Source organism: Micromesistius poutassou (genome assembly GCF_964030765.1).
Source record: "Micromesistius poutassou genome assembly, chromosome: 15".
Lineage (NCBI taxonomy): Eukaryota > Metazoa > Chordata > Actinopteri > Gadiformes > Gadidae > Micromesistius > Micromesistius poutassou.
The window spans coordinates 5,089,669-5,114,884 of record NC_140285.1 but is presented as its reverse complement, the minus strand read 5'-3'; the positions used below and the strand labels follow the sequence as shown (position 1 = coordinate 5,114,884).

Below are 25,216 nucleotides of genomic sequence, written 5' to 3'. Positions count from 1 at the left end.
ATCGAGGAAGGTATAATATAAATGGATCCATGTTAAGTTTCACATTCAACAGTTGAGTTTTTGGAATGCTGGAATCCTCTGCTGCTCTGCTGTTTTTGCAGTTTTTTGTTTATTTAAATAACTATTTCAACATAAAAGTGTGCCTACAAGCATGGTAAAGTGGGTGTTTTTGAGTCTTTGGTGCCGAGTAAAAATCTCCACCTGGTTTCTTGTTAATTGGACCACTTCCATACCTTTCATCCTGCCTAAATTAATGATTGGAGAAAGGGGAAATTATGACAATAAAAATTGAAAAAGTCATAATTTAAGTTATTTTAATTTTATAAATAGATCACTTCAAATTCCATTATTCTATCCAAGACCTCTCATTCTGAAATTAGCACAACATGCACACATTATATCAATGGCCTTCGCCTAACATTTATACAAATAATACTCTACAAGAACTAACCCACTGATGTAACAATGTAAACAAGGATCTTAGCATGCTATGCTAACACAACATGGTCTCTAAGGGAATCACTGTACCAGTAGCATAGACGGTGTCTCTGATGTCATGATTTGGTGAAGTATGAATAAATTAGAATGTTAATGGCATGTGGAGAAATAAACGATGTGTAACTAAAAATTAAATAACAACCTCCCATGTTCATGAAACACGGCATTTTGATACACTTGCATTCAGGATACAACAGAATGACCAAAAAATGCAGCATATGAAATCTAACCATCCAACTTACTTATTCAGTCCATTAAATAACATGTAATATACATAGAAAAATAGGATCACTACTCTCACATAACTTCCAGGGTATCGTTAAGTGCCTTTAGATTTATCATTAATTACACTCTGGAAATTGATCAAATGTATTGTTTTTACAATTAAAATAGTTAAAAATCTCCCCAAAATTTGATTAGGTCTATGTTATCAGCATATGTTGTAGCTTCATAATGTTATTTCATTCCCAGTTCCCATTTTTTTATAGCTAAATAAATCAGTCCAAGTCTTTTAAATCATCCAATCTCAAAGTGAAGATTTCAAGTATCAGTAAAAAAACAAATCACATGTCAAGGGTTATTGTGTCCAAGCACAGCTTGTCCAACTGTCATTTCCCTATCTGGTGTCATTATCATAACCTTCCACACACTAAGTGGAGCCCTTTTAGTCTCAACCATTTCAGTCTGTCGGCGAAAGTCCAGAATCCGTAATACTGAAGACCGACCAAACCGGTCCCTTGAATACATGACCCACCAACGATGTGTTGTTCACACCTTACACTCAATCTGTTCTGTAATAAATAAAAAGTAATCATAGCCAACTATCAATTCACTAAAGAGGAATGGACGGCTTGTGCAATGCACACACTTGTTGGGGGGGGGGGGTCTGGGAGATGTCAGCCGAGTGCCCTCATACACACCGTGTCCCATGTCCCACCAAGGTGGCGTCTTCGGCTGTCTCTACCTCTGTGCTGTATGCCACAGACGCCACAGAACGTCCCACATTGGGACGTCCATAGTTGCAGTCCCTGAACAGCATTCTGACTCGTGAGGTCCCAACAAAGACAGTAGTTGTGGGCTTTTCATTTTTATTATCTCTTCGGATCATTCATGTCCGGCGTGGGCCACGCCCCTGTGCCATCCGCCCTCTCCGGTTGGCCGAGGATCCTCTGCAGCCGCTCCTGATAGGCCGGTCGCGGCAGCAGGAAGTAGTGCGTGGCGCTGGCCTGGCGTCCGTCCTTCATGACGGGCACGATGCAGGGCGCGTTCTGGTCAGCAGGGGGCGCCCGCGCTCTCTGCTGCCGGGGCAACGGCCCCCTGCGGACGTACTTGGGGTTGGGGGCGAAGCTCTGCGTGGCGGGCATCACCCCGTTGATGTAGATGGGGAGGCTCTTGGGACTGGGGGTGCGGGGCGGGTACGTGGCCACCAGGGGCAGCCTCGGAGGGACCTTGGGGGGCCGGTCCTCCTCCGGCCGACCCTGGACCACGGCGGCGTCACCCCTCAGGGTTCTGGGGAGGAGGGCCGAGGACTTGGGCGGGGGGATGGGGACCCGAGGTGGGACAACGGGCTTGTCCTGGGGGGGCGGCGGCGGCGTGGGGCCATCGGGGCGGTAGGCCGGCCCCGGGTACGAGTACCGCAGCCCGGAGGCGGGGAGTGGACCGTCGGCGGGGTGCCTGGACGAGGACGCCGCCCTCCGTGCTCTGGGCGCCATCTGCTCGTAGCCCTCCCCCCTCTGGAGGAGGGGTTGCCCGCGGTTACTGTACTGTACATCTCCCCCCGGTGGCCAGCTGGTGGCCCCGACGTCGGTTCCGACGGCGGACCAGCGGTGCGATGCGGCACCGTCCCCGCCCTCCCCCCCCGCCGCCGCCGCCGCCGCTGCCGGGACCCCCTGGTAGGCGTAGTTCACCTGGCCAAAGCCGCTGTAGCTCTCCCTGCTGGTGGCTCGGAAACACGGCGCCTTGCCGCCGGGGCTCTTGGGCAGGAGGCAGCACTGGTCGCTGGTGAAGAACTCCACCTCGCTGTCCGCCGCCTCATCCGCCATGAGCTCCTCCGGGTCGGGCGGGGGCGGGAGGGGCTTGGGCCGCTGGTGGCGTCCCTCCAGCACAGTCAGCCTCTGGAAGGAAGGGACCACCTGGTCGCCCTCTTGTGGCCGAAGCAGGTCGTTGCGGCACTGCGCCAGGCGGTGAGTCGCAGAGCACAGCGCTGTTTGGCACGGAGGAAACTCAGCTGTAGGCGGGGAGGAATAGAAATCAATGCTTTAGAAATGTTTGATTCATGTTGCAACAGTGCGCGGTGCTGCTCATCACGAGAGGGCTTTTTTTTCCGGGCATTGTTCTTTACAGGAGTGGCAAGTGGCGTCATTGTCATTGCTAACATCCAATAATAATAATGTTCCATGAAGGTGTAAGCAACCAAAATGAGAGAAAAGCAGAGTGGGAAAGCCGTTGGGATGGGGATGGGAAAAGAGAGATAGAAGGCTGAATTCCACTCTTTTTTTCCCCGATCACTTTCCCAGTGTTTCCCAAAGTCCTACTTCTCTAGATTCCCATCGGGGAAAAACACCAGAGGGGTTGTGAGTGTGTGGGACTGTGCACGAACATGTCTGTGTTTATGGGCGGGATATGTGTACGTGTGTGTCAATGTGTGTGCGTCAATGTGTATGAAAAAAAACCCTGTTTTGCCACCAAATACAGGAGGAGGAGGTGGAGAAGAAGGAGGAGGAGGGGGAAGAGGAGTAGGAGAGGAGTAGGAGGAGGAGGAGGGGAAAGAGGAGGCGGAGGGGGGGGGAGAGGAGGAGGTGGAAGGAGAGTAGGAGGAGGAGGAGGAAGGGGAGGAGGAGGAGGCAGGAGGAGGAAACAGGATAGTACTACAAACAACAGCCTCTTCACCTATCACCCTGTTGGTCAAACATCAGCCACAACAACCTGATTACGCAGGAAGCACTTATTTTTTCTTTTTTTCTCCCTCGTTTTATTATCTGAACCTCAAGTGGCACAATCTCCGGCCGCTTCCCACCCCGGCAGACAACCTTCTGCCGGGCTTCCGGAGAAAACATCCGATTCGTCAGCACTACCACCGCCACCACCACCACCACCACCACCACCGTCACCACCACCACCCAGACCTCCGCAGAGGAACAACCTCTCTTCCCTAGCCCTCGTCTCTACTCCTCTATCAGAAGGATCCAGCAAAACATACTAAACAAAACCTGGGGGGGAAACAGCCCAATCAAGATGTTCATTCCTCTTCTGTTCTGTTCTTGTGCTTTGATTATGTTGGATGTCCCATACACCAGGCCGGTGTATTTGATTGAATGAATACATGTAAATATGTCCTAATATTAGTTATAGTGCTAAAGAGCTGACTGCCATCTTGTTCATAGCAATCATACCAGTAGGAAAAAATAGTTAAGTACACGAGCACCAGCACACAGAGATTTTACTTTTACTTTTTTTTTTTGGGAAACAAAAAAACAATCTTTAAAACCGACAAAGATAACTTTGTAGTATCTTCTTTGTATACTTTTGTATTAACTGTGTTCTCGTTATCTTATCTTAATTTCTCAGTCCATCCATGATTAAGGTCAGACTGACCTGAGATCAGGAAAATTCTATGAGAAGACCTAAGCTGTTTTTTGTTATTGCTTTCCAGTATACCAAATCCAAATTGATAAAATGTATACAGCAAATTATCTTAATGTCAACTGCCACTTTTTTACAAAAAGGTGCTCACAAGTAAAGCTTAGATGCTTATATTTCTAATGTAAGCAAGTATTTAAATTATAAAATATATACATATATTATTTACCTGACTCAAAACATATCCTTGATCTATTGAAATACATAATAAGACATATTCAAAATAGAACAAATTCGAAATGGAAAAAAAGTGGGGTTCTCACTTTGAAAAGCCTTGGCTGCTTGCGGCTGCTGTAGCTGTTGGGTGTTGTGGTCCATACTAGTATTCAGCCTGAGGCACAAGCTGCAAAACACAACAACACCGGCATGAGAAACATCCATACGGTGCCCTCCGTCAATGATCTCTACACATAACTAACACGTAACCTGTCACGGGTGAGCCGTTCTAAGTGAAATAACATGCCTGACATGTGCACTAAACACCCATGTCAGCTCCCAGACCACTCTCCCTCCCCATGAAGGTGGGAGGGAAAGAGGGCTTGAGGGGGGGTGGGGGGGGGGGGGAGTGTGTTACCGGGAGGTGCTCCATGTCCGGGCTCTGGGCCAGTATATAGAAGAGAAAGATACACGAGTACATGGAAGGATGGCCGTAAAAGAAAGTCTTGTGTTTCCGGAGTTGCCTTTCGGTTCACTACTGCGGTCCCAGAAGGCCCATCCTCACACTTTATATCATGATACAGTTATTATTGTCATGTTATAATTCAAGTTACATTCAACAATAAAGTTGAGTTAAATATTCATATGGTTCTAAAATAAGGATGCTTGGTTGTCCCACAGTGCTTAAAGGCTTCCCTGACAGACGATACGTACCTGGCGTTGGAGTCGTGGGTTCCCCAGTAAGGCCTGCTGCCGGCCATATTGTGACAGGAAGAGAGGGGTCTTAACGGGACTCTGTGTGGCTCTGTATTCATACCTCCAACCAAGCCAGCTCATACACCATTATTCCTAAAGAGAGACAACAGGACAGAGAGAGAGAGAGACAGGGAGAGAGAGAGAGAGAGAGAGAGAGAGAGAGAGAGAGAAAAACACATTGAAGGCATTAGGAGTCATCTCCCTTTCAATTTTGTGACAAAAAGCAGCACGCAGCAACATATATTTCCAATATGTACAACATTTTGGGGGGGATAATCGCCTCAAAATACAAAGACTCGCCCACCCCGGTGTGGAAAGTAACTTTAAAATAAATGTTCAATAACATAAAGCTCAGTAAACCATTCAGGGTTCTTCTCATGGGCAAACTCTCTTCTGGACAAACAGTCTCTCTCTCTTTCTCTCTCTCTCTCTCTCACCCCCTCCTGTTTCTCTCGGTTTCCCCCTCCCTCTGCTGTCTCTCCCTCTCTCCGTCTCGCCCTCTCCCTCTCTCTGTCTCTCTCTCTTTAACTGTCTCACTCCTTCTCTCTTTTGTCTGTCTCTCACACTCCATGAGGAAACGTTTGTGTGTGTGTTTTGGGGGGGGGGGGGCGGGGGGGGGGATCAGGTGTGGGTCCCCACACTCTCGTCCTCCCGCCCACCTGCGGGAGGCCTTGGTAACCCATCTCCTGTCACGGTTCAGGGTCACCGGCACCTCCTCCTCCTCCTCCTCCTCCTCCTCCAACAGAAGCTCTCACCACTGTAATAATGTATCCCAATGACGCATGACGGAGGGGTGGGGTGGTGGGGTGGTGGGCGGCGGTGGTGGGTGTGGTGTGGGTGGGGATACGTTGACAGGTTTTTATTAAGTCGAATATGATTCCTTTCAGGGCCGGGTTGGGTCTTTTTTTTTAGACTGCCATGTTAGACTTAGAGCCTATTTTGGATTTCAGACTTTAGACTATTTTGGACATCAGACTATTATTGACTTTAGACCACTTTGGACTTTGCATTCCACTTGTGTCCATGTGATGATCCGCTGAAGGCCCCCAAAACACATGATTTCTGAGTAGATCCGGGTTTCCACTGTGTTTGAAGTTAAGAACTATCGCAAAGAAAGTTGTGAACTATGAATGAATACACTACAACACGCACATTTACAGTATACTGTAGATGAGCACTGCTTACTGTAAGTATGATTCAGTACTGCGTGATATCAGGAAATATCAACATATTACGCCCCCTTCCACTTCAACGGGCGGGCCTGTGATCTGAGCGGCACACAATGGCTCATCTATCCCCCACCACACGTTTATGTTGCATCGACATTCCCTGCTCTGTAGCACGTCTGTGCGCCCGCAAGCACAATGCGCCACGGCACGCTACGTAACGGCTTCTTGAACCCTAGAATGTAGGACGCCAAAAAATGCAGCTCTTGCATAATGCACGGCGAAAGCCGGTACAAACCAAACTTGCCCCCCCCCCCCACATCCATGCATGTATTTTAATATGAATGTCGCACCGTCTTAAAACAACTGCTTCTGGCGTCATATCCGTCTGTGGGCCCCGGAGATGGAAGAGGCTGAACAATCACGGATTCTACCGGCAATTACTCAGTAAGCGTGAATGAATGGGTCCACTCTGGTACACCATGAATGGCCCTTTGTGTTTCTTTGGTGCGCTGAGAGGCAACCATTAAAACCCAAGCTCTCTCTCTCTCTCCCTCTCTCTCTCTCTCTCTCCCTCCCATGAGATCAGGGCTAGAAGCTCCTCTGGGCTGGGAGACCAGAGATGGTCCAAAGGGAGCCTGCTGTCATCGTCGCTGAGAACTGGCACATGCAGAAAGAGAATGACAACAACTACAACCCCCATGCCTCACTCGGAGTGCAGCCCCATTCATCTGCTGCCGGACAAACAGGACAAACAACACAACAATCTCAAGATTGTATTTTTGAGTTATGAGCTTGGCTGGCAAACCTCCTAATGACAATGACGGTTTAATATATTATACGGTTGTTATATGGCTGGATAGACAGAGAGACAGACAAGACAGATGATGACAATGACACATATAGCTGTTATAATATGGATGGATAAACAAACAGATAAAGACTATCTGTATCTGTATATAGATAGAAAGATAGATAGATAGATAGATAGATAGATAGATAGATAGATAGATAGATAGATAGATAGATAGATAGAGATAGGGATATAGATATAGAAAGGGAGACAGAGCGATAGATAGACAGATACAGAGACAGAGAGATTATATTACATTACTACCCTAGAGGGCTTTGAATGTCCCTGAATGGAGCTGTGAACCCCGATGTCATGATGTCACTCAAGATGTGGTGTTCCTCAACGGACCCTCCAGAGAACAGAACAGCCCCATGCTGGCATGTTTGTTAGTCAGACGGTGTGCCGCACACTCTTGATCCCCAGCCCTCCAGCAAGCCTTTCTCTCTGTCTGTCTCTGTGTCTCTTAAGAAGAGTTATCTCTATTAGCCTGCAGGCTGTAGGCTACTGACTACTAGACAAACGTACAAGTACAGCAATGGTTCATTTGAAGTAACTATAATTTCTTTCAAATCAAACATCAAGCTTATTGTAGCGCCCATTTTGTTCCATATAATATAGTGGTATGATGAGTAACTATGAACATATGAACTATGAACAATATCGGCCATGACTTGTTTGCATAAGAGAAAAGCCTTGAATTGAACCTTTCGTGTGGTGTGACAAATGACTATTGATTACTTTGTTGTAAGGATTCGATTGATATGGATAATTCTCTGAAGAACAAAATATTCCAAGATAATGAAGGGTCCCCCTTCTGAGACTTCTTCTTCTAGTCAGCTTTCACTTCGTTATACATTGAATTGATGAATTACTGACACGTTTGAATTTCGGGTTTTATCAGAGTTTTTTTTTAAATAGATCAATTGAAGGCCATTACATCAGTGAGCGAATCTCGTCGTTTTGACAACACTAGCCCTTTAGACATTGGATGTGCGATAAAATGTTGTTAGTCATAACGTTAGGGCATATCTTGCGAATTTTACAATTTGAAATCGTGGGACTATTAGATAAGACATTTTGTTCACATTACAGCCTGTGTTTTCTACGTCCAACGCTCGATTACTTTTTGTAACATTTGACATCGTTGAAGCGCTGAATAGATCCAGAACGACTCAATTAGTTGTGATACGGGCCATTAGCGGGAGGCTAACCCACTGGAGGAAGCGCTCTGCCCGGCTCACTGGAACATGAAGTAACAGGCGGGACGTGTCCCAGAATGCCTTCACTACCCGGAGCCGATGGCGTACACTGTCCGGTTCCCCCACCAAATCCCCGGAAAGGTAAAGGAAATCACCAGTAGGAAAGTCGTACAAAAGCCCTTAACAAACAACGTTGTTGTTGTACTCGTTTGTAAGAGTAACACTGGCTTTAGAAAACTGAGAAGCGGTGCCGAGGCACATCGCCTCCGTGACTCTCAGACGAACGTATTTGTGGATTTATTTTATCCTCTCGCCCCGCGTGTAAATCCCTTCAACCGCACAAAGTTAAATCTGCTCACGGGAAACAGTGTTAATCCGATGAATAAACTGAATGTACTCACGGTTGTGGTCACGCCAGTGAATAGATGGCACTCCTAGTAGACCATGTTCGCCTCGGTTCACTCTGCCGTCGGACAACGCAAACACAACTCCCTGCTTGAGGAGTCACCGTCACTCGGTCCAACCACGTGCGTCTTCCCTCCTCTGAATCAACACTGGAGTGGTGAAATGCATTGCTCACTGTGACGCGACTCTCAGCCTCTCCTTATAATCAATGCTACTACGCTCGTGTCCAACTACTCCACGCAAGGTTCTCTTCAAAATATTTAATAATGAATTCTAATATTTCTTCTTTTGGGCTTTAGACTTTGGAATGGTAGTGATTATTTTCCTAAGAATGGATGTCAGAAACATTACAGTGCGTTGAACATTCCTTATCATATCAATATATGATATGCTCCAACTAAACCATTGGCTTTTAGTATAGTATAGTAGCTTAGGCCTATAGTAGGCTATAGTAATATAGTATGGTACAGTATAGTATGTATAGTTTTTCTTAGTATAGTGTAGTATAGTAAAGATGTTTATTCCAGAATCATAACTGTTCACTATATATGTTTATTCCACGTTCCTAACTGTTCACTACTAGTACACTACTTTTACAGAATCATTACAGTTCACTAAAGATGTTTATTCAGAATCATTACAGTTCACTACTAGATACTAGATGTTTATCCAGAATCATTACAGTTCACTACTAGATACTAGATGTTTATCCAGAATCATTACAGTTCACTACTAGATACTAGATGTTTATCCAGAATCATTACAGTTCACTATAGATGTTTATTCAGAATCATTACAGTTCACTATAGATGTTTATTCAGAATCATTACAGTTCACTATAGATGTTTATTCAGAATCATTACAGTTCACTACTAGATACTAGATGTTTATTCCAGAATCATTGCTGTTCACTACATGATGTTTATTCCAGAATCGTACTGTTCACAACTAGATGTTTATTCCAGAATCATACTCTAACAAGCAGATGTTCCCTCCATCCACGCACTATGCCCTGTAGCCGTGTGTGTGTGTGTGTGTGTGTGTGTGTGTGTGTGTGTGTGTGTGTGTGTGTGTGTGTGCATACGTGCGTGCGTTATCGTGTGTGCATGTGTGTGTGTGTGTGTGTGTGTGTGTGTGTGTGTGTGTGTGTGTATGTGTGTGTGGGCACCGACTAATGACCCGTGGTGCTGAGGGCTATGGGGGATGGGGGAAGGGGGGGGTCAAGTTACTTCCTGTCTTCAGAGACCTCTCTCCCTCACAGCTGTCAGTGTGGTCAGACAAGCCCCTGCAACATCTGCACACCCCCCCCCACCCCCAGCCCAGCCCCCCTCCCTCCCCGGTAGATCTCTCAAACACACACCCCACACTCCCACACACACACTTTGTCTTTTCAGCAAAACACCCACGCACTGCCTCTGAATCAAAGTTCAGCCCTCAGTATTAACCATTAGAATACAATGTTCACCGTCAACCACTTTGGGAATTGGAAGTGCCCGCTTTCAACCTGGACACCTCCGTCCATTAGACTTGGATGTAGGTGTTCAGAGTTTCAAAGTCCAACACTTTGGGCATTCCGTGACAAAGTGTCCATTCGAAGTGAATATTTGTCTCAGTTAATCGTACAACTACGCTAGCATAGGAAAGGCCTACTCCCCGCAGTGAATGAGAACATACATGTTCAATGGGAAGGACATTTATGTTGGTTCGCTCAGATGATATTTGTGTCAAGGGAAATATCTCATATGGAGAAAGCAGCTGTGAACAAACTGAATGAAACAGCTATTAAGGAGTAGTCATACACGGCTGACCGACAGGCCCTCTGATATCTATAAAACACGAGCAATCATGCAAACATGTAGGCTACAGTATATGCTACACAACTTTATTCAGTGGAAAATTCATACAATTTGAAGTGATCTTTTTGCCCCAACTTCATGTTTAATTAATGTATTATTGCATTAACAAAATCACATCTCCTTATGCCAAGGAATTACATTTAATCTTGGTTTCCTTTCCTCGAATTTACTGTTCATGAGGTATTACTTGTTATCATGGTATTCTTCAGTCTATATGAAATGGATAATTCCTACTATATATGAAAACAGTATGTTGTTTTTCAAAAATATGTCCAGCAATGCAATACAATACATGAACTTCACAGCCTCAAAACCACATTAAAAAAAAAATCATACTGAAATAGAAACAAGAGGAAGGTACAATCAATGGCAATACACAATGATATAGGAATAGCTGTTTCTAATTGGCTCAGTATGGCACTACATGGTGTCAAATAGGTTCTAACCTATGGCCAATTAGGTCAATTTTCAACCAGCACCAAGTTGAAACAATAACAAAACATGAGAAGCAAAAACCTGTGTCCGGTGTGGTGGTAACATCAAATTTATGAAACCAAAGTGTTGTCATTTTCAAAAGTAGCCTACCTGTACATAGTCCTTGACGGTCGTATATACTGTTTAAGATAAAACTCCTCCCACACATTCCACACTTTCATCTGCGTATCACAAGGCTAAAGGCCTATGACTAAAAACACAGAGCAATAGTGCACTGGTTCAATATCCTCATGACTACAAGCATGGACATCCGGCACACCACACTCACACTTGTTTTACAACGTTTTTGTAATCTATTTTGTCGATTATAGTCTATTAAAGTCTCATAAAAGGAGAGTCTCATTTGTCCAGGAGATGACAAGCTCCTAAAAATCAGTTTCACTTCCAAGTGTTTTAAGTCCTCCTCCATCCCATGGATCCCCGGGATGTATGATTAATCCTGAACCCTTTTATATTTTCACCAACAACAGTTTGAAATGGTTTGAAGTAATTACTCATGCAGTCACGCACGGATGCAGATAGGGTGATGTGAAAAACATCCCCCCTTTCGTGGTTCTGTTTTATGAACTGTGACTCTGGTCAGGGACGACAAGACGGAGGCGTAAGGACGGAAGCAGACTCCTAAAATGTCTGACTGGGCCACCCACAACAGCCTTTGACCCATTCAGTTGAAAAAAACCAAACAGACTTATCAGAGAGTCAAAATGCAGTGGGAGGAAGTGGCCTCAGGACGGAATGACTTCTTTATGATGCGATGGCTTTTTGGCTAGCTTGAGCGGAAACAGCAACCATTGGATTCAAAGGTTTCTTGTCACCTTATTGATAGCTACTAGTTTAGCTAGCAGATACATTATTATGGGCAATACATCCCATAACACCTCTGGAGCTTAGCATACTCAACCCAAGAGCCCAAAAACGATGTTGAAAACAAAGACAGGAAATACCTCATAGAGAGAAGAAGATTCAAAGAGCAGTGTAGTGATTAACTGCCCGGTGGCAAACTGATTTCACTGCCACAAAAGTTGCGGATTGTTTAGCCTCTACTCCTCCAGGAAACGCTGTCTGATGGCCCGGAAGGTTCCCTACCCGCAGCCCCTGTCCTCAGTAAAGCCCCCCCCCCCCTCCGTGCTGTCAGGCTGACGTCCAATTCGTTCTCAAAGGAGAAAGAAAGATAAAGAGGAATTGAATTAAGAGTAACCGCAGTTCATTTAAAATCAAGTCCTCCTAAAGTTAGATTCTTGAGGGGTGGTGAAATAGAGCAAAGATCAACTAGCTGCCTTGGCACATGTACAAATTTCGCAAAAAACCTTGACTTTTATTTGCAAAAAATAAACTAGACAGAACGCAGTGCAAATATTAGCACAAGCGCAAGTGTAAGCACTGGATGGGTGACTACGCTTGTACTGCCTACGCTGAATCGCAATCAACTCCCAACAAGGCCTTGACTCACTAGTTAAACCTGTGCAGAGCTCGTGTTTGCTATGAGATGAGGAAACTTTGTCTAACAGATGATTGAACTAACAATCCCTTCATGTTAAGGGCCAGAAATGAAAATTAAAAACTATTAAACTATTTACACGGTTAAATATCAAATATACACAAATGACTAATCTACAAAGATACCTCCATCTGATTGTGTGTGTGTGTGTGTGTGTGTGTGTGTGTGTGTGTGTGTGTGTGTGTGTGTCTGTGTGACACCACACATCTGTGTCCGATTTCGTTCATGACTACGTAGTCTCTCTTGGCCGCCCGTCTCAAGATTTCATCAGAGAACCCTTGCTGGAGCATTCTCTCTCTCTTGCCCTTTTCCTTTTACTCATGCACATGTTTGGAAATCCTGAGGCATGACAAAGTTAACTTTACTTCTCTCTCCCTTCGTTTTAATGCTCCCTCCTCCTCCTCCTCCCTCTCCCACTCCCGTCTGTTTCCCTTTCGCCAGACTTCTGCTCCCATCACTTCCTGTTGAGTCACCGGGAAGGAGTCTGACGTACCGAGCCCTCTGTTGTCCTTCTTTTCCTTCTTTTTTTTCTCCTCGTTTTACTGCCTCCTGGCTCGACCGCCCTATTTTTACCCCATTGTTATCCAATGTGCTCGGCATCGTTTCGCCGGAAGAAGGATGTGACATCACCACGCCGATGATGATGCCTTTTGATAAATCAAAAGCATACGTAAGAATGTGCCGCACCATGTTTTCCGGGCAAGGCACTTGAATCGCAGGACATATGAGCGGGAGGAGCTGCCGGGTTACTGGTGCTAAGCAGAAACATAGCAACCGGTGGAGGTTACCGTAACAGCAGCCATGGTGGAATGGAGCAGCTAATTAACAACTTCCTGTCATCTCAGTAGTTTTCCAAGGCACTTCCTACCGGTCATTTGAGGTTGAAGAATATATAGTAGAGTCCCTCACCCCTCAGTCAGTCCCACCATACACACAAGAAGGTACGCAGAAACACTCACACAAACACACACAAGAAGTCATGCAGGCCCACACACACACACACACACCCCTAAACTTAAAATGAATGTATTACATATATTATTACATAATTAAAAAGTGATAACAGTAAATGCATTGTCCTTATAATCACTATCACTATTCGCTATCACCTATTCAATCAAGACCTGGTGCATCCCCTGATTGATGACCCTTTCCATATCCCCTGCTCAGTGATGGGCTCATCACAGAAGTCCCCATTATGCCAAGTAACGCCATGGCACAGGAAGACCAAAGAAACGTCTCTATGAGGTAAGACACAGTGAAGAACACAGGCTACGTGCTGCTCTGCGAGAGAGAGAGAGAGAGAGAGAGAGAGAGAGAGAGAGGGGCAGACTGTGGGAAATGAAAGGATGACTCACTCTAGCATACAGCTGCTGACTCAGTTAGCGGGATTGCGTCCAAAAGTCTGTGCATCTGGCACTGCACTGTGTGTTGGTATGCACGTGTGTGTGTGTGTGTGTGTCTGTGTGTATGTGTGTATGTGTGTCGTGCTTTTGTTTATTTGTGTGAAGTTAAAAAACAAATCAAATGTGAGTCGAGTCAATTTTTGCCATGCCATTGAAGCTTACATTGCACATAAAGCCATTTTTTGTCACCATATATATATACTATCAGCATTAGAGCATGTGAAAAGAAAACAAAAACGTTTTCCAAAAGGTGTGGCCATTCCCAGCTGTGATGTCATCCCAAGGGTTGGTCATAAATGTGCCGCTCAGGTTCCACCACCTGTGGGAGGTAGTTCTGTGTGTTTACTCTATACGCACCCTGATTGCCCCCATCATAACCAACACTCCTCTTATAATAAACGGGCACTGGGATTGGCTCACTCATCATATTTGACTAAAGGACAGGCTAACTAGTGGTTAGTCATCGTTGTTGGCCTATGGAGCAATGGTTCCCTCTCATGTTGACATTAACTGCGGGCACCCGCTATGAGGAGGAGTTGAGTTCCTTGATAAAGCTGGAATGCCCTTTTTACTGGGCTTATATGACACAATGTGAGTCACATCTGCTGGCCTTTAGGCGTATTCTGTACCACAACTGTAAGGTCCAAGGTATAGGATCACATTGGTTGGACACCAGCTTGCTTTGATCCTCTGACAGCTACGTAGGAATGTCTATTAGGTTTGGGGGTTGCTTCACATTTTGAGGCACTTTCAGTGTACACTTTAATAGCTAGTTTTAGACACAAGGGTTTATTTAAGCAGTATTTATCTCCTGGGAAAAGCACATCCAATATTAAGATTTAGATGAGAAAAGATCAGACAAACTGAGGATCAAAAAACAAATGTAACTACAGGCAAATGATGGAGAATTTGCTAGGTACATTTTAAACATATCCCACAGTGACCGATTACTAATATTGGTAGTTTATTGTTTGTCTGGTGTGGAATACTTTGTTTGTACAAACTAAACAGAGGCCCACACAGGGACACTGCTGGTTCTGGGAACGGCGTGGGCAGATGTCAAGGCCATGGGCTCTTATATTTATTTAATTTGAGCCAATTGCGCCACGCTTTCACATTAACACTCTGGTGAAAACATAAACAGTCTACCAACATGTACCACGGGGATCTGCAAGCTCTCTGATTGGTTGAGAGAACTGGTCAGTCACAGCTATGACTGATCCAAATGACAGGGGTGCGTATTTGGCCCAGTCCCTCTGGCGTCAGTCCATTGTTTAAGAGTCATATCCTACACTTAATAACTGAAAATCCCCTCCATCCAGGACCCAATGGTAAGGCCCACCAAACAGTACTTTCTGTCAAAGTAAAAGTCCTAATACATATAATACACGTTTCATTATTAGTGAACAAAGTTGGTTCTCTGGTTCCCTTTTTGTCTGTAATGCTAAACTGAAAATGTGTCTTATTGAGTGTATCCATACATGAGAAAGATATAACGATACTCATGATCAATAAAACATTTTTTATTCACTACTGTCTGGGTTTAATCAGGCTATTAAATACAGTCGCCATTTTAAATGGCATTTTAAACTGTTCCTTTAAATTTGGTTATTTTTATGAACAAATGTTTTATTTCATTCACTGCTGCTCGTTGTGTCCTTGTACCATATGGACGTGTTTCCTCTGACATAACTATTATCTATTATTAGTTTTTAATGTCTTTTAAGTCAAATAAATATCTCTGCTCCCTCCCTACGATTCTCCACCGTCGAGGAGGGCTGCGTTTCACAAAAGCAAAAAATAGATTCCCCGAACCAATCTCAGAAGATAAGCCCTGCTTAGTCAGAAACGAGCCAGGAGCGGTCTAGTATCTACATTGTCTCACATGAAGGAAGGCGCAGTCCTCTAGAAAAAGGTATTCTCACAGCGTATTTCCCTCACTAATTACTAATCACTGATAACACTCAATAATACATTTGAAATCTTACAACCGCACCTTTAAAGTTAAAGAGCCGGTCTGGTGGTAACCATGGTAATGCCTCCAGTGGGACAAGAGAAGAGGTGGAAATTTACAGACTAGACTTGAGAAAGAGCCTTGACCAAACTGGTTGACCATTTTTGCATTCCTTATCTTCTGTTGATCCGTCCATCGTTTTTTGTACAAGTCAGAAAAGTCTTCTTAGTCACTGTCCTTATCGCGGAGGAAATGATGTACTGTTCCCCCTTGTCAACTGACACACACACACACACACACACACACACACACACACACACACACACACACACACACACACACACACACACACACACACACACACACACACACACACACACACACAGCAAGGCAGCATTTTATTTTAATCTTTCATAATTGCTAATTAAATAACAGTGTAAAGGACATTGATATTGGAATAAATGTACATTTAGCACATTTAGCACATTTAGGACATTTTATTAAAAAAAGTAAGGCTTAGATCAAAACACACAATCAATAATCATTAATAGCGCTATCTTATTGGATTGTCAGGTTAGTTATAAGACTAAGTAAGTACTATAAGTATTTAAAGACATACTGGTCAGCCTTTTATTTATGACACTTAAATATGTAACGTTATCATTAGTCGAACATGAATCAACATGAATCAGCAACCCAAATAGCAGCAACGCTTTAATCAATAGAAGCTATTGATTCATTACATTAAACACTTGTGAATGTTTTATATTAACTGTGATTTTACATTCATAATATCCAGTGCTCTGAATGCAAGCTGCAGTAGACTTACTGGCCAAAGCGGCCAGTATTGAGAAGACATTTCTCATTCTTACCATAGTACCTTTAATGGTTACGTTGTTAATGTTGGCGTTTGATTGGCTGGTCGAGGCATTATGTCGACACCTGGTGGTGGTCGATGGCACTGCAGTTCACCACCCTGCTCTCTCGTCTGGATCGTTCGGCCTCGAACACCAACCGGTGGCTGTGCAGGGTCTCCTCTGGGCCCGAGCGGATCAAGGACGGGTCGTTGTTCTGTCAAGGGTAGGTCAATCGTTATATTATCCTTAATTGTGTGGAGACAAATACACCTTCTATCGTTTATAGAGCTCATTAAGACATTTGCGAAAGGAGGACATTGGTGTCAGAAACTTTCAAATCTACCCAGGTTTACTAAATTTTGGAAATAGTATGCCTAAAATAAAGGAAAGAAAAAACACTCACTGCCACGGCTGAAATGAAAGCCTCTATCAGTTTGAAGTCGGCTCCTCCGTGGCCGCTCATACTGAAGCCCTGCGGGGTCTGGTTGGGGGCCGTGTGAGTGGTCGTTCTCCGGTTCACAAAGTCAAACACGCGAATCTCATGGCCATCGCAGGACAGCTCCCCCTAGTGGAAGACACGGGACATGGTACATGAAGTCATATAGTTGACGACTTTTCTGCAAAAGTGACTATAAATAAGACGACATAAAGGTCTCAATTGGTTGCAACCCCAACACTAGATAACCACAAAATCCTCCACTCTGCACCTTTAACGAAGGACATCCATTTTGTAGGGCAGAGTATTCAACATGCACAGAAGCCACTGTCTGTTTCTTGCAGACAATGGTACAATAACATGCACAATTATGACTGAGGATGAATCTGGCTCTTCCCTTCTCACTAAGCATCTCCCAAGGCTTGATTCACTACTCTGCTCATGACATCACTTCCTGCGCACTTGCCCTGGGTCTCTTATTAATCAATATATAGATAGAACAATATATAGTTTAGTGATTGATAGAAATTACGCATTATTTATTCCATTTCACTCTATGTATTTCCCTGCATTCACAGTTGGCTATGAAATGCAGTTAATTAATCATTTACTTTACTTCAGTTTGCCAAAAACCAGGAGTACGCCTGAATTTTATTTGGTAAAGAGCATAATGAACTGACTGTTTGTCGCCTCCTGCTTACTGCCCACGTTGATTTAAAACCTCTAAGGTGTTTGCTCCTAACGCTTTATGTGGGACATTCCTACCTTGCTGCCATAGATGGTTGTTTTGCGTTGACAGATGGACTCGGTGAAGGCCACCATGCTAAAGGCTGCAGTGAGACCGCCTTCAAACTCCATGTTGACCACCTGGAATGGATGATAGTTACCCACACATGACTTTATGGCTGAGTGAAATGACACTTATCCAAGGCGACTCACAGTGAGAGAGGGATAATCCAGGGACTAGGGAGGGGTAGACATCTTGCTGAAGGTTACCTACAGGTAGGCTGTCTATATGGGACCTGGTACCTTTTGATCCATAAAACACACACACAAAAACATGTATTTTTCTCTTGGGTGTCCAGGGTGTTTCCACCTGATTGGTGCATAACTCCTGTTTATTGTAGGCTGATTGGTGCAGACGTTCATGGTTTCTCAAGTGATTGGTGCAGGTGACTTAGCGCTCTAACCTGATTGGTGCAGACGTCGTTGTCGCAGTCATAGACACAGCGGCCGTAGGGTCCGGTCCTCAGAGCCTCGGTCACCGACTCGATGTCTGGCAGTGACGTAGGACAGATAACAGAGACAGGCCAGCCGACGTTACCCTGAAACACACACACACACACACACACACACACACACACACACACACACACACACACACACACACACACACACACACACACACACACACACACACACACACACACCTAGAAATCAGTTTTTCTGGATAGGTTTTTCAATGCATGCTCAGAATAAATAGTGGTTCAAGTAATTAAGATAAATTAGGATATTACTCGTTTTACGCCTTCCAGGTATATCTTTTTGGCTGAGTATGCACAGTCTCCCTCTACTGTACAGTCCAGGCAGCGATTGGCAGCACCGGGTGGCTACAAGAAAATAACCAATAACAAACTACCTTTACAACCGTTACATTACACTAATAGATTAACGACAGAAGTCTAAGATTAACAAATAACAACAAATTCCGATTTCTGAAGTCTTTCAAAAATATCTTAAATATTACATATTATTGGGGAACACAATAAAGCCCAGATTCAGGTATACCATGGGGGCTATAGATAAAATGAATAATGGTTGTATTCAGGCAATGTGACACACACCTTACTTTCTTTTCGAAAATGGCTCAGTGCTCCAAATGATGACACTTTAAGACACCTGACAAATGGAAAATTACATAGTTAAGTATCTCATGCTTAAAATTAATTCTAAAAAAAAATGTATTCTAAGATAAGTTCTATGTTGGATTTTTACAGTATATAAAAATTATGAAATATATGACAACATGTAGTTCATTAATCCCAGATGGGAAATGTAGTTTTATGCATTTTTAGTTGTGACCGCAGAGGGTAGGGTAGTAATAAGAATTAAAGCTGCAACAAGCATTTTACAGGTTAAGCAGTTATTAGTGCCCAATCTGCCAACACTAGTTTTTGGGAAAACTGATCAAAATTTGAACAGAAAATCTCCTCCTACCCATCAACCCCCATCCCCCCAATCATGGCCACTGTCCACTGCCCAAAGTAAATTAATTACAGTATACTACTCAAGAATCAACATTACTTTTAAAAGCAATAAAAAAGAGAGAATGTCAAACAATGTGTCATATTATGCAAAAAGGGAAAAACCAAGCTAACTGCATCTGTCACAATTTGTCACAATTTGCATTAAATGGTTCCCCTTGGGTATCCAGTAGCATCAGACAGTACAGTACAGTTGAGAAACCCAAAAATGGACAAGCAGTAAAAGTCAGTGTTTTTTTGAGAAATATGTGAGGGGGAGTGCGTGGAGGTATGGGGAGCTTGGTCAGTATGGTAATACGGCATTGGTATGCCTTAAAAACTGCTTTACCAACCATGTTTCTAAAGCAACCTGTGTCAAAACCCACTGTCAAAACAGAGGTTTGTGAAATTACGTGTGTACGTTTAGTAAGTTCAATCTACAAAATATTGTCTAGTCATTCCCAGGTTGAGTCCTTCAGAACATCATTAACCATGTCCTACATCTACGCACGTGAAGACAGAGAGTTACTAGATAGTTGGAAGGTTGACTACTGGCTTACCGTCGGCCTCCGGCCCAGTGATGTATTAGGTCAATGTCGTGACACGACTTGGCCAACAGAGCAAAGGAGCTCTCCGCCTCGTTCCTCCAGTTCCCCCGCACAAACGAGTGAGCAAAGTGGTACCACCCAACCTGGAACCCAAGAGGCTTTGGTTTTAGAGGCCGGCTTGGTGGGTCCAGATCCCAGTCTGACTTGTACTCATGAATTTAAGAATTCAGTTAAATGGCCAAGGGCTCGCCATACACTTTGAACTGTGTTAAAAACCAAAACATTGTCGCTTACTTGTTATAATTTGGTTTCTAAATTATTTTCCAACCCCACTCGAAAAAAAGGTATGACTGTAAAGTGCATGCACTTCCTTAATGCATATATATGTCAACATATTCAGTTCCAAAGATATGGTTGTATATGATATCAAAAGAAATGAGCAAGGAAATTTCTCACTGGTTCAAAGTGCTGAATATGGACTACGTCCCCAATAGCTCCGAAATCGATCAGCTCCTGCAACAACACATTTCACTTTTAGTTCCACGTGATCGATATGAATAATCCATACCTCAACACACACCGTACAGCCTTCATTCAGGAGGAAGTTGGACGCTGCCAGGGTACCTTGATCTTGTGGATGATGGGCTCGTATCGAAGGACATGACACACTGTTAGCATCACGCCAGCCTCAGTGCATGCTGCCACTATCTCCGTGCAGTCCTCCACTGTGGTCTAGAAGAATAAGCAGAAGAAGAAGAAGAAGGAAATCATCGTAATACCAGTTTTACAATGTAAAGTTAACTGCAATAACCATTTTCTTTACAGAAAAACGATCTATATGTGACTCTGAATTATCTGATTATGTGAGCCGTTTATAAGTGAATAATTACAGAATAATAACTCACTGCCATTGGCTTCTCCAATAGGAGATGGTACCCCTTTCTGGCGAAGGCAACCGCAGGTTCCTGGTAAAGACAAATGATGACAAATTATTAAACGTTGTGCACAGATTCAGCATACAGGCCTTATCATCTTGTCACATGATTGGGGTGTATTGAGTGTGCTAGAGGGAAACGTTTTGAATTGAACTTAAACTGAAGTAAATTGTACCTTATGAAGACGGTCAGGGGTGCATACCAGAACACAATCAGCAAACTTCTCTCTCTCCAATATCACATGCCAGTCTAAGGAGGGGATATCGTAGCAAATTCAATATCCTCATAAAACAAAGTTAAATATTGTGAAAAGGACTGACTGCTTTTTGTCTAACCTTCAAATATATTTTCGTCTGATATATTATACTGTTCTTGAAGTTTCTTGCAAGCAAATTTTCTAGGATCAGCAACTCCGACCACCTGGAATGAATGAGTACATGCAAACACACAGTATGCATTTGTTTTGTCTTTGAACGCTGTGGATGGGAAAAGTATGATTGACTTTCAGTTATAGGCAAACATATTGACCTTCATTCGATCAGGGTAAATGCGTGCAAACTGTGAGTACGTCTCGCCGCGGCACCCCGCTCCCACCACGATGACAGACACGGGGGACGGCATGGTGCAACTCTGTGGGTGTAAATAGATTCGTATTACTCATTTGTTACATTCAACTTGTGACGTTATCTTTAGCTACTAATACAGTTGGATGTGGATCGTAGTTAAAGACTTTGTTGAGGAACGACGGTCAGTTCCCGAATGCCTCCAAGCAACATTGAAAAGGTCTAAAGTCTGAGTATTCCGTCATAAAATAGAGTGGCACCTGTTTTTCAGATTTGTTCCCATTAGCACATTTACACATTCTACTCAGGAGAGTGTCACCTGACTTGGGTTGATGTGGATGAGTCAACGTGGAAAACCAATAATCACTTCATAATTGTAATCCATAAATAAGACCCTCTTGCAACGCTACTTCGATTATAAAGGCCGATTAAAAGAACCAGCAGACACTTGCGTGTCGTCCCCTAGCGTCGGTGACGTTTTATGTTACGTTGAATGGCTGTTCATCAATTAATTGTATTACAATAAATACATAGGAGAGTCAAAATAATTATCCCCTGCATAGTTATTGTATGTTGTTGGAGGTGAGAGCTACACAAACGGCTATGATAATGGCAATAAATTGGTATAACCATAATAAGTCTCCAAAGGAAGTTCACTGAAGCGCACAAAGGATAAAAAACTGAATAAACTACTTCTGCCATCAAAATAAAAGCGCGATTGAGTTTAATGATTTCGGCAAAGACGCTCGCTTTAGTTTGAAAATAATACACCGGATATACTCCGCCTTCCTTGATAGCTTTACATGGCTTATTTTAGCTTATACAACAAATAATACGAAGTCATTCGTAGGGGATAATTGGTCTTGTTCAAATCCCTTCGCGCACATATTTTGTTGGTATTTAGTTGTGAGGCAAAAACAAGCATTGTTCTCCGTATATATATGTAAACAACGTATTGCTGCCCTCTTTACCTCCTCTCGGCCACCGGGATTTCGGCGGGTCACGTGACACGCGGGATGTGACGCCTGGTTGAAAAACATTTCGTAAAAGCTAAGGGATATTGGTAGCTATGGTTTCAAGCTCTGGTCTACATTAGCGCGATTCAACTCTAATTTACTTCTGTAACGTTTGCACATTCTATAACATTTGACCATAACTTGAGGAAACGACCGTGTGCATCAGCTGTGGTCGGTCTGGGCTAGGTAACGTTAGCAGGCAAGCCGAGACAGCGCCAGGCTTCACAACACTTCATTACTACACTATTTTTACCTGGATACTAAAGAGATCTTGTGAGAATGGATAACGTCAACCAATCGGTCACCACTGGAGTTTCCTCTACGACTGCATCCATCGCAAGTAACTGCATCACAAACAGTAATCCAGCAGCACATGCAGCCAGCATCCCCTCGCTGGCTAGTAATGGTATGTCGCTTCTCTCTATCTTACAAGAGTATATATGACTGGGTCTTGTGATAATGAATAATTCAACTTTTATTGTTGAATGTCACCAAATCAGGACTCATGACTTGACTACGTTTATTTTAATCTGATTTAATCGACTAATCTAATTTGTAAATGCAACATTCCAATTCTGCCTAAGGCTAACGGGGCTTTATATCAGATGCCTTGTTTGAACACTTATCATTTATAAAGATAATCTTTCATTGTTTTTAAGTGAATACATTTGTAATAATGCATTTTAAATCATTACAGCCTCAACTTCGGCTACCATGGTGACCCCATCACCCGACACATCCGTATCCAACGGTGTATATGTTCCTGGAGGCATTGCCAATGGTGATATGAAGCCGTCCCTTTCCACCACACCCCTGGCAGACTTCCTTATGCAACTGGAAGACTACACTCCCACGGTATGCTACATCAAACCTATACACTCAAACACTCACACATTGAATTGGGCTTACATGTTTATTGTTTATTCAAATGTGAGTATGTAACACCCCTTTGAACACATTTTTGTGTTCTCTCTTAATAGATAAGGCCGGTGAATATGTTCTGCCAAACAGCAATTCATGCCCAATAATCAGTGCTGCAGACTTCCATTGTGTCTGAATCTATAATAATTGCATACTGTACAGTAATACAGTACAGTAAGAATTGTATCTAAATTCAGCGGTTTTGATCATTAAAGGGTTAGTAAAACCCTGTTTTAGCAAGAGAACTCCCATCTACGAGTTTCAAAAAATGTGACTTCAACAGTCGTAATTGTTTGAGGAAAAAATAAAAAAGCAGACCCACTGTGTTCCGTAGAAGCCAGTGCAAGGGGTGTTATCAAATGTTATCGAAACCCACATCACACTCTTTCGAACTTGGATCCACAGCGAATTCAAAACATCCGCTCTGGAAATTGTTGTAGCAGGAAGCAGCAGATGTCTTGTATTTTGCAGAGAATTTCTCCGGTTTAATAAGTTTCTAAAAATGTTGTCAAAACCAACACAGAAATGTTCACTAATTCTTTGTGAGAACCAAACAGAACCGTTTTCCACAGATAAAAGGGATTTTGGTGTTCACTTAGCCATGAAATAATGATTTGTGATTTTTCTTTTTAGATTCCTGATGCGGTCACAGGTTACTACCTCAACCGGGCTGGCTTTGAGGCATCCGATCCAAGAATGTAAGAATGACCTAAGAACCAGCTTCATTACAGTGTTCAACTGGTTGGAGGCACTAAATTGTGCACAGCTCAAAGGTCGCTATTATCCAGACATTTCAATTTGAACTGTTTTAACATCAAATATGTAATAAAAAGTGTGTAAGTGTATGAGAGGGAGATAAATTATTTAAGAACAATACTTGCAACAAGCAGATGTTTTTCTCCATCCACCCACTATGCCCAGTAGCAGCATGTGAGAAATTGCAGTAAAAACTACCGGTAGTACCCAAACCATCCCCTTTTTTAATTTGTATTTTCTCTCTCCAGAATCCGTCTGATTTCTCTAGCATCTCAGAAGTTCATATCCGACATCGCCAACGATGCCCTTCAGTACTGTAAAATGAAGGGCACTGCTTCCGGAAGTTCCAGGAATAAGACTAAGGTTGGTCAAAGATTAATTTCGATCAAATCACTGTAGTATTCCATTGGGAACCTTGTTCTCCTGGTACAAGGTTACAGTATAAATATATGTAATGCTAATTGTAAGGTTGTGGGTGTGGGTTTATATGTATTTGTGTGTGTGTGTGTGTGTGTGTGTGTGTGTGTGTGTGTGTTACATTAGTCATTATGGTATTTCTTTGTCTGTTTTTCATTATCTAGGATAAGAAGTACACTTTGACCATGGAGGACCTAAGTCCAGCCCTCACTGAATACGGAGTAAACGTCAAGAAACCTTATTACTTCACATAAGATCCCCCTAGTTTTCTGCTTTTGCTAGTTTATTTACTCTCTGACCCGCTAGTGCTTGTAAAGGCCTTTTGCAAAGGACAATTTGTTAATCAGGGTGCTTTATTAGACTATGTAATGCATTTGCAGACACTTTTACTCTTTGTTTTCCTTATGTTTTGTTTAGCATACTTGCATACAATGAGAGAAGATGTAAAATTACAATGTTTTATCGAAAATAATAAAAGCCCTCCATTAAACCAAATAATCGGGTATTACCTTATTTTTAGGGCGTATTCACACCAGGGTTCTCTTGGTTTGGTGCAGCGTATTCACACCTTGGTTCTCTTGGTTTGGTGCGATTCCTTTTCACATTGCAATTTTCGCAACAGGTCCAGAATTTGACAACAAAC

General features: G+C 43.3%; 3 protein-coding genes across 6 annotated transcripts; 1 reads left to right on the top strand and 2 right to left on the bottom strand.

The window, feature by feature from the left end:
- Positions 1–297: 297 nt before the first annotated feature.
- errfi1b (ERBB receptor feedback inhibitor 1b) lies at positions 298–5,142 on the bottom strand. The gene is made up of 3 exons (XM_084480048.1): positions 5,008–5,142; positions 4,401–4,480; positions 298–2,725 (listed from the first exon to the last, which is right to left on the bottom strand). The coding sequence occupies exons 1-3, from the start codon at positions 5,106–5,108 to the stop codon at positions 1,590–1,592; spliced, it is 1,317 nt and encodes a 438-aa protein (XP_084336174.1). The 5' UTR covers positions 5,109–5,142; the 3' UTR covers positions 298–1,589.
- A 9,555-nt stretch (positions 5,143–14,697) lies between these two features.
- Positions 14,698–21,916, bottom strand: LOC311359977 (uncharacterized protein; the record flags this gene model as incomplete). Of its 4 annotated transcripts, none has more annotated exons than XM_084480045.1 (15): positions 21,724–21,859; positions 21,429–21,530; positions 21,236–21,320; positions 21,076–21,149; positions 20,871–20,930; positions 20,590–20,697; positions 20,422–20,478; positions 19,978–20,108; positions 19,019–19,073; positions 18,692–18,784; positions 18,365–18,499; positions 17,940–18,041; positions 17,142–17,303; positions 16,754–16,952; positions 14,698–16,158 (listed from the first exon to the last, which is right to left on the bottom strand). In XM_084480045.1, exons 1-14 carry the CDS (start codon positions 21,760–21,762, stop codon positions 16,812–16,814), a joined length of 1,344 nt encoding a protein of 447 aa, XP_084336171.1. In that variant the 5' UTR covers positions 21,763–21,859. The 4 variants fall into 4 exon arrangements, with proteins under 4 accessions (XP_084336171.1, XP_084336170.1, XP_084336172.1 ...); XM_084480044.1 differs by having other exon boundaries at positions 16,762–16,952; XM_084480046.1 differs by lacking the exon at positions 14,698–16,158 and having other exon boundaries at positions 16,812–16,952; positions 21,783–21,916.
- Positions 21,917–22,449: 533 nt separating this feature from the next.
- taf10 (TAF10 RNA polymerase II, TATA box binding protein (TBP)-associated factor) lies at positions 22,450–25,062 on the top strand. Its single transcript, XM_084479070.1, has 5 exons — positions 22,450–22,885; positions 23,177–23,334; positions 24,034–24,098; positions 24,405–24,519; positions 24,738–25,062. The coding sequence occupies exons 1-5, from the start codon at positions 22,759–22,761 to the stop codon at positions 24,825–24,827; spliced, it is 555 nt and encodes a 184-aa protein (XP_084335196.1). The 5' UTR covers positions 22,450–22,758; the 3' UTR covers positions 24,828–25,062.
- Positions 25,063–25,216: the final 154 nt, after the last annotated feature.

Excerpts from the sequence above, each read along its gene's own strand:
- errfi1b (XM_084480048.1), bottom strand. The coding sequence starts at position 5,108 with ATGAATACAGAGCCACACAGAGTCCCGTTAAGACCCCTCTCTTCCTGT. Across the intron at positions 4,481-5,007 it reads ACCCACGACTCCAACGCCAG|CTTGTGCCTCAGGCTGAATA; the intron begins GTACGTATCGTC and ends TGTGTTTTGCAG. Across the intron at positions 2,726-4,400 it reads AGCAGCCAAGGCTTTTCAAA|CTGAGTTTCCTCCGTGCCAA; the intron begins GTGAGAACCCCA and ends CCCCGCCTACAG.
- taf10 (XM_084479070.1), top strand. The coding sequence starts at position 22,759 with ATGGATAACGTCAACCAATCGGTCACCACTGGAGTTTCCTCTACGACT. Across the intron at positions 23,335-24,033 it reads TGGAAGACTACACTCCCACG|ATTCCTGATGCGGTCACAGG; the intron begins GTATGCTACATC and ends TTTTCTTTTTAG. Across the intron at positions 24,520-24,737 it reads GTTCCAGGAATAAGACTAAG|GATAAGAAGTACACTTTGAC; the intron begins GTTGGTCAAAGA and ends TTCATTATCTAG.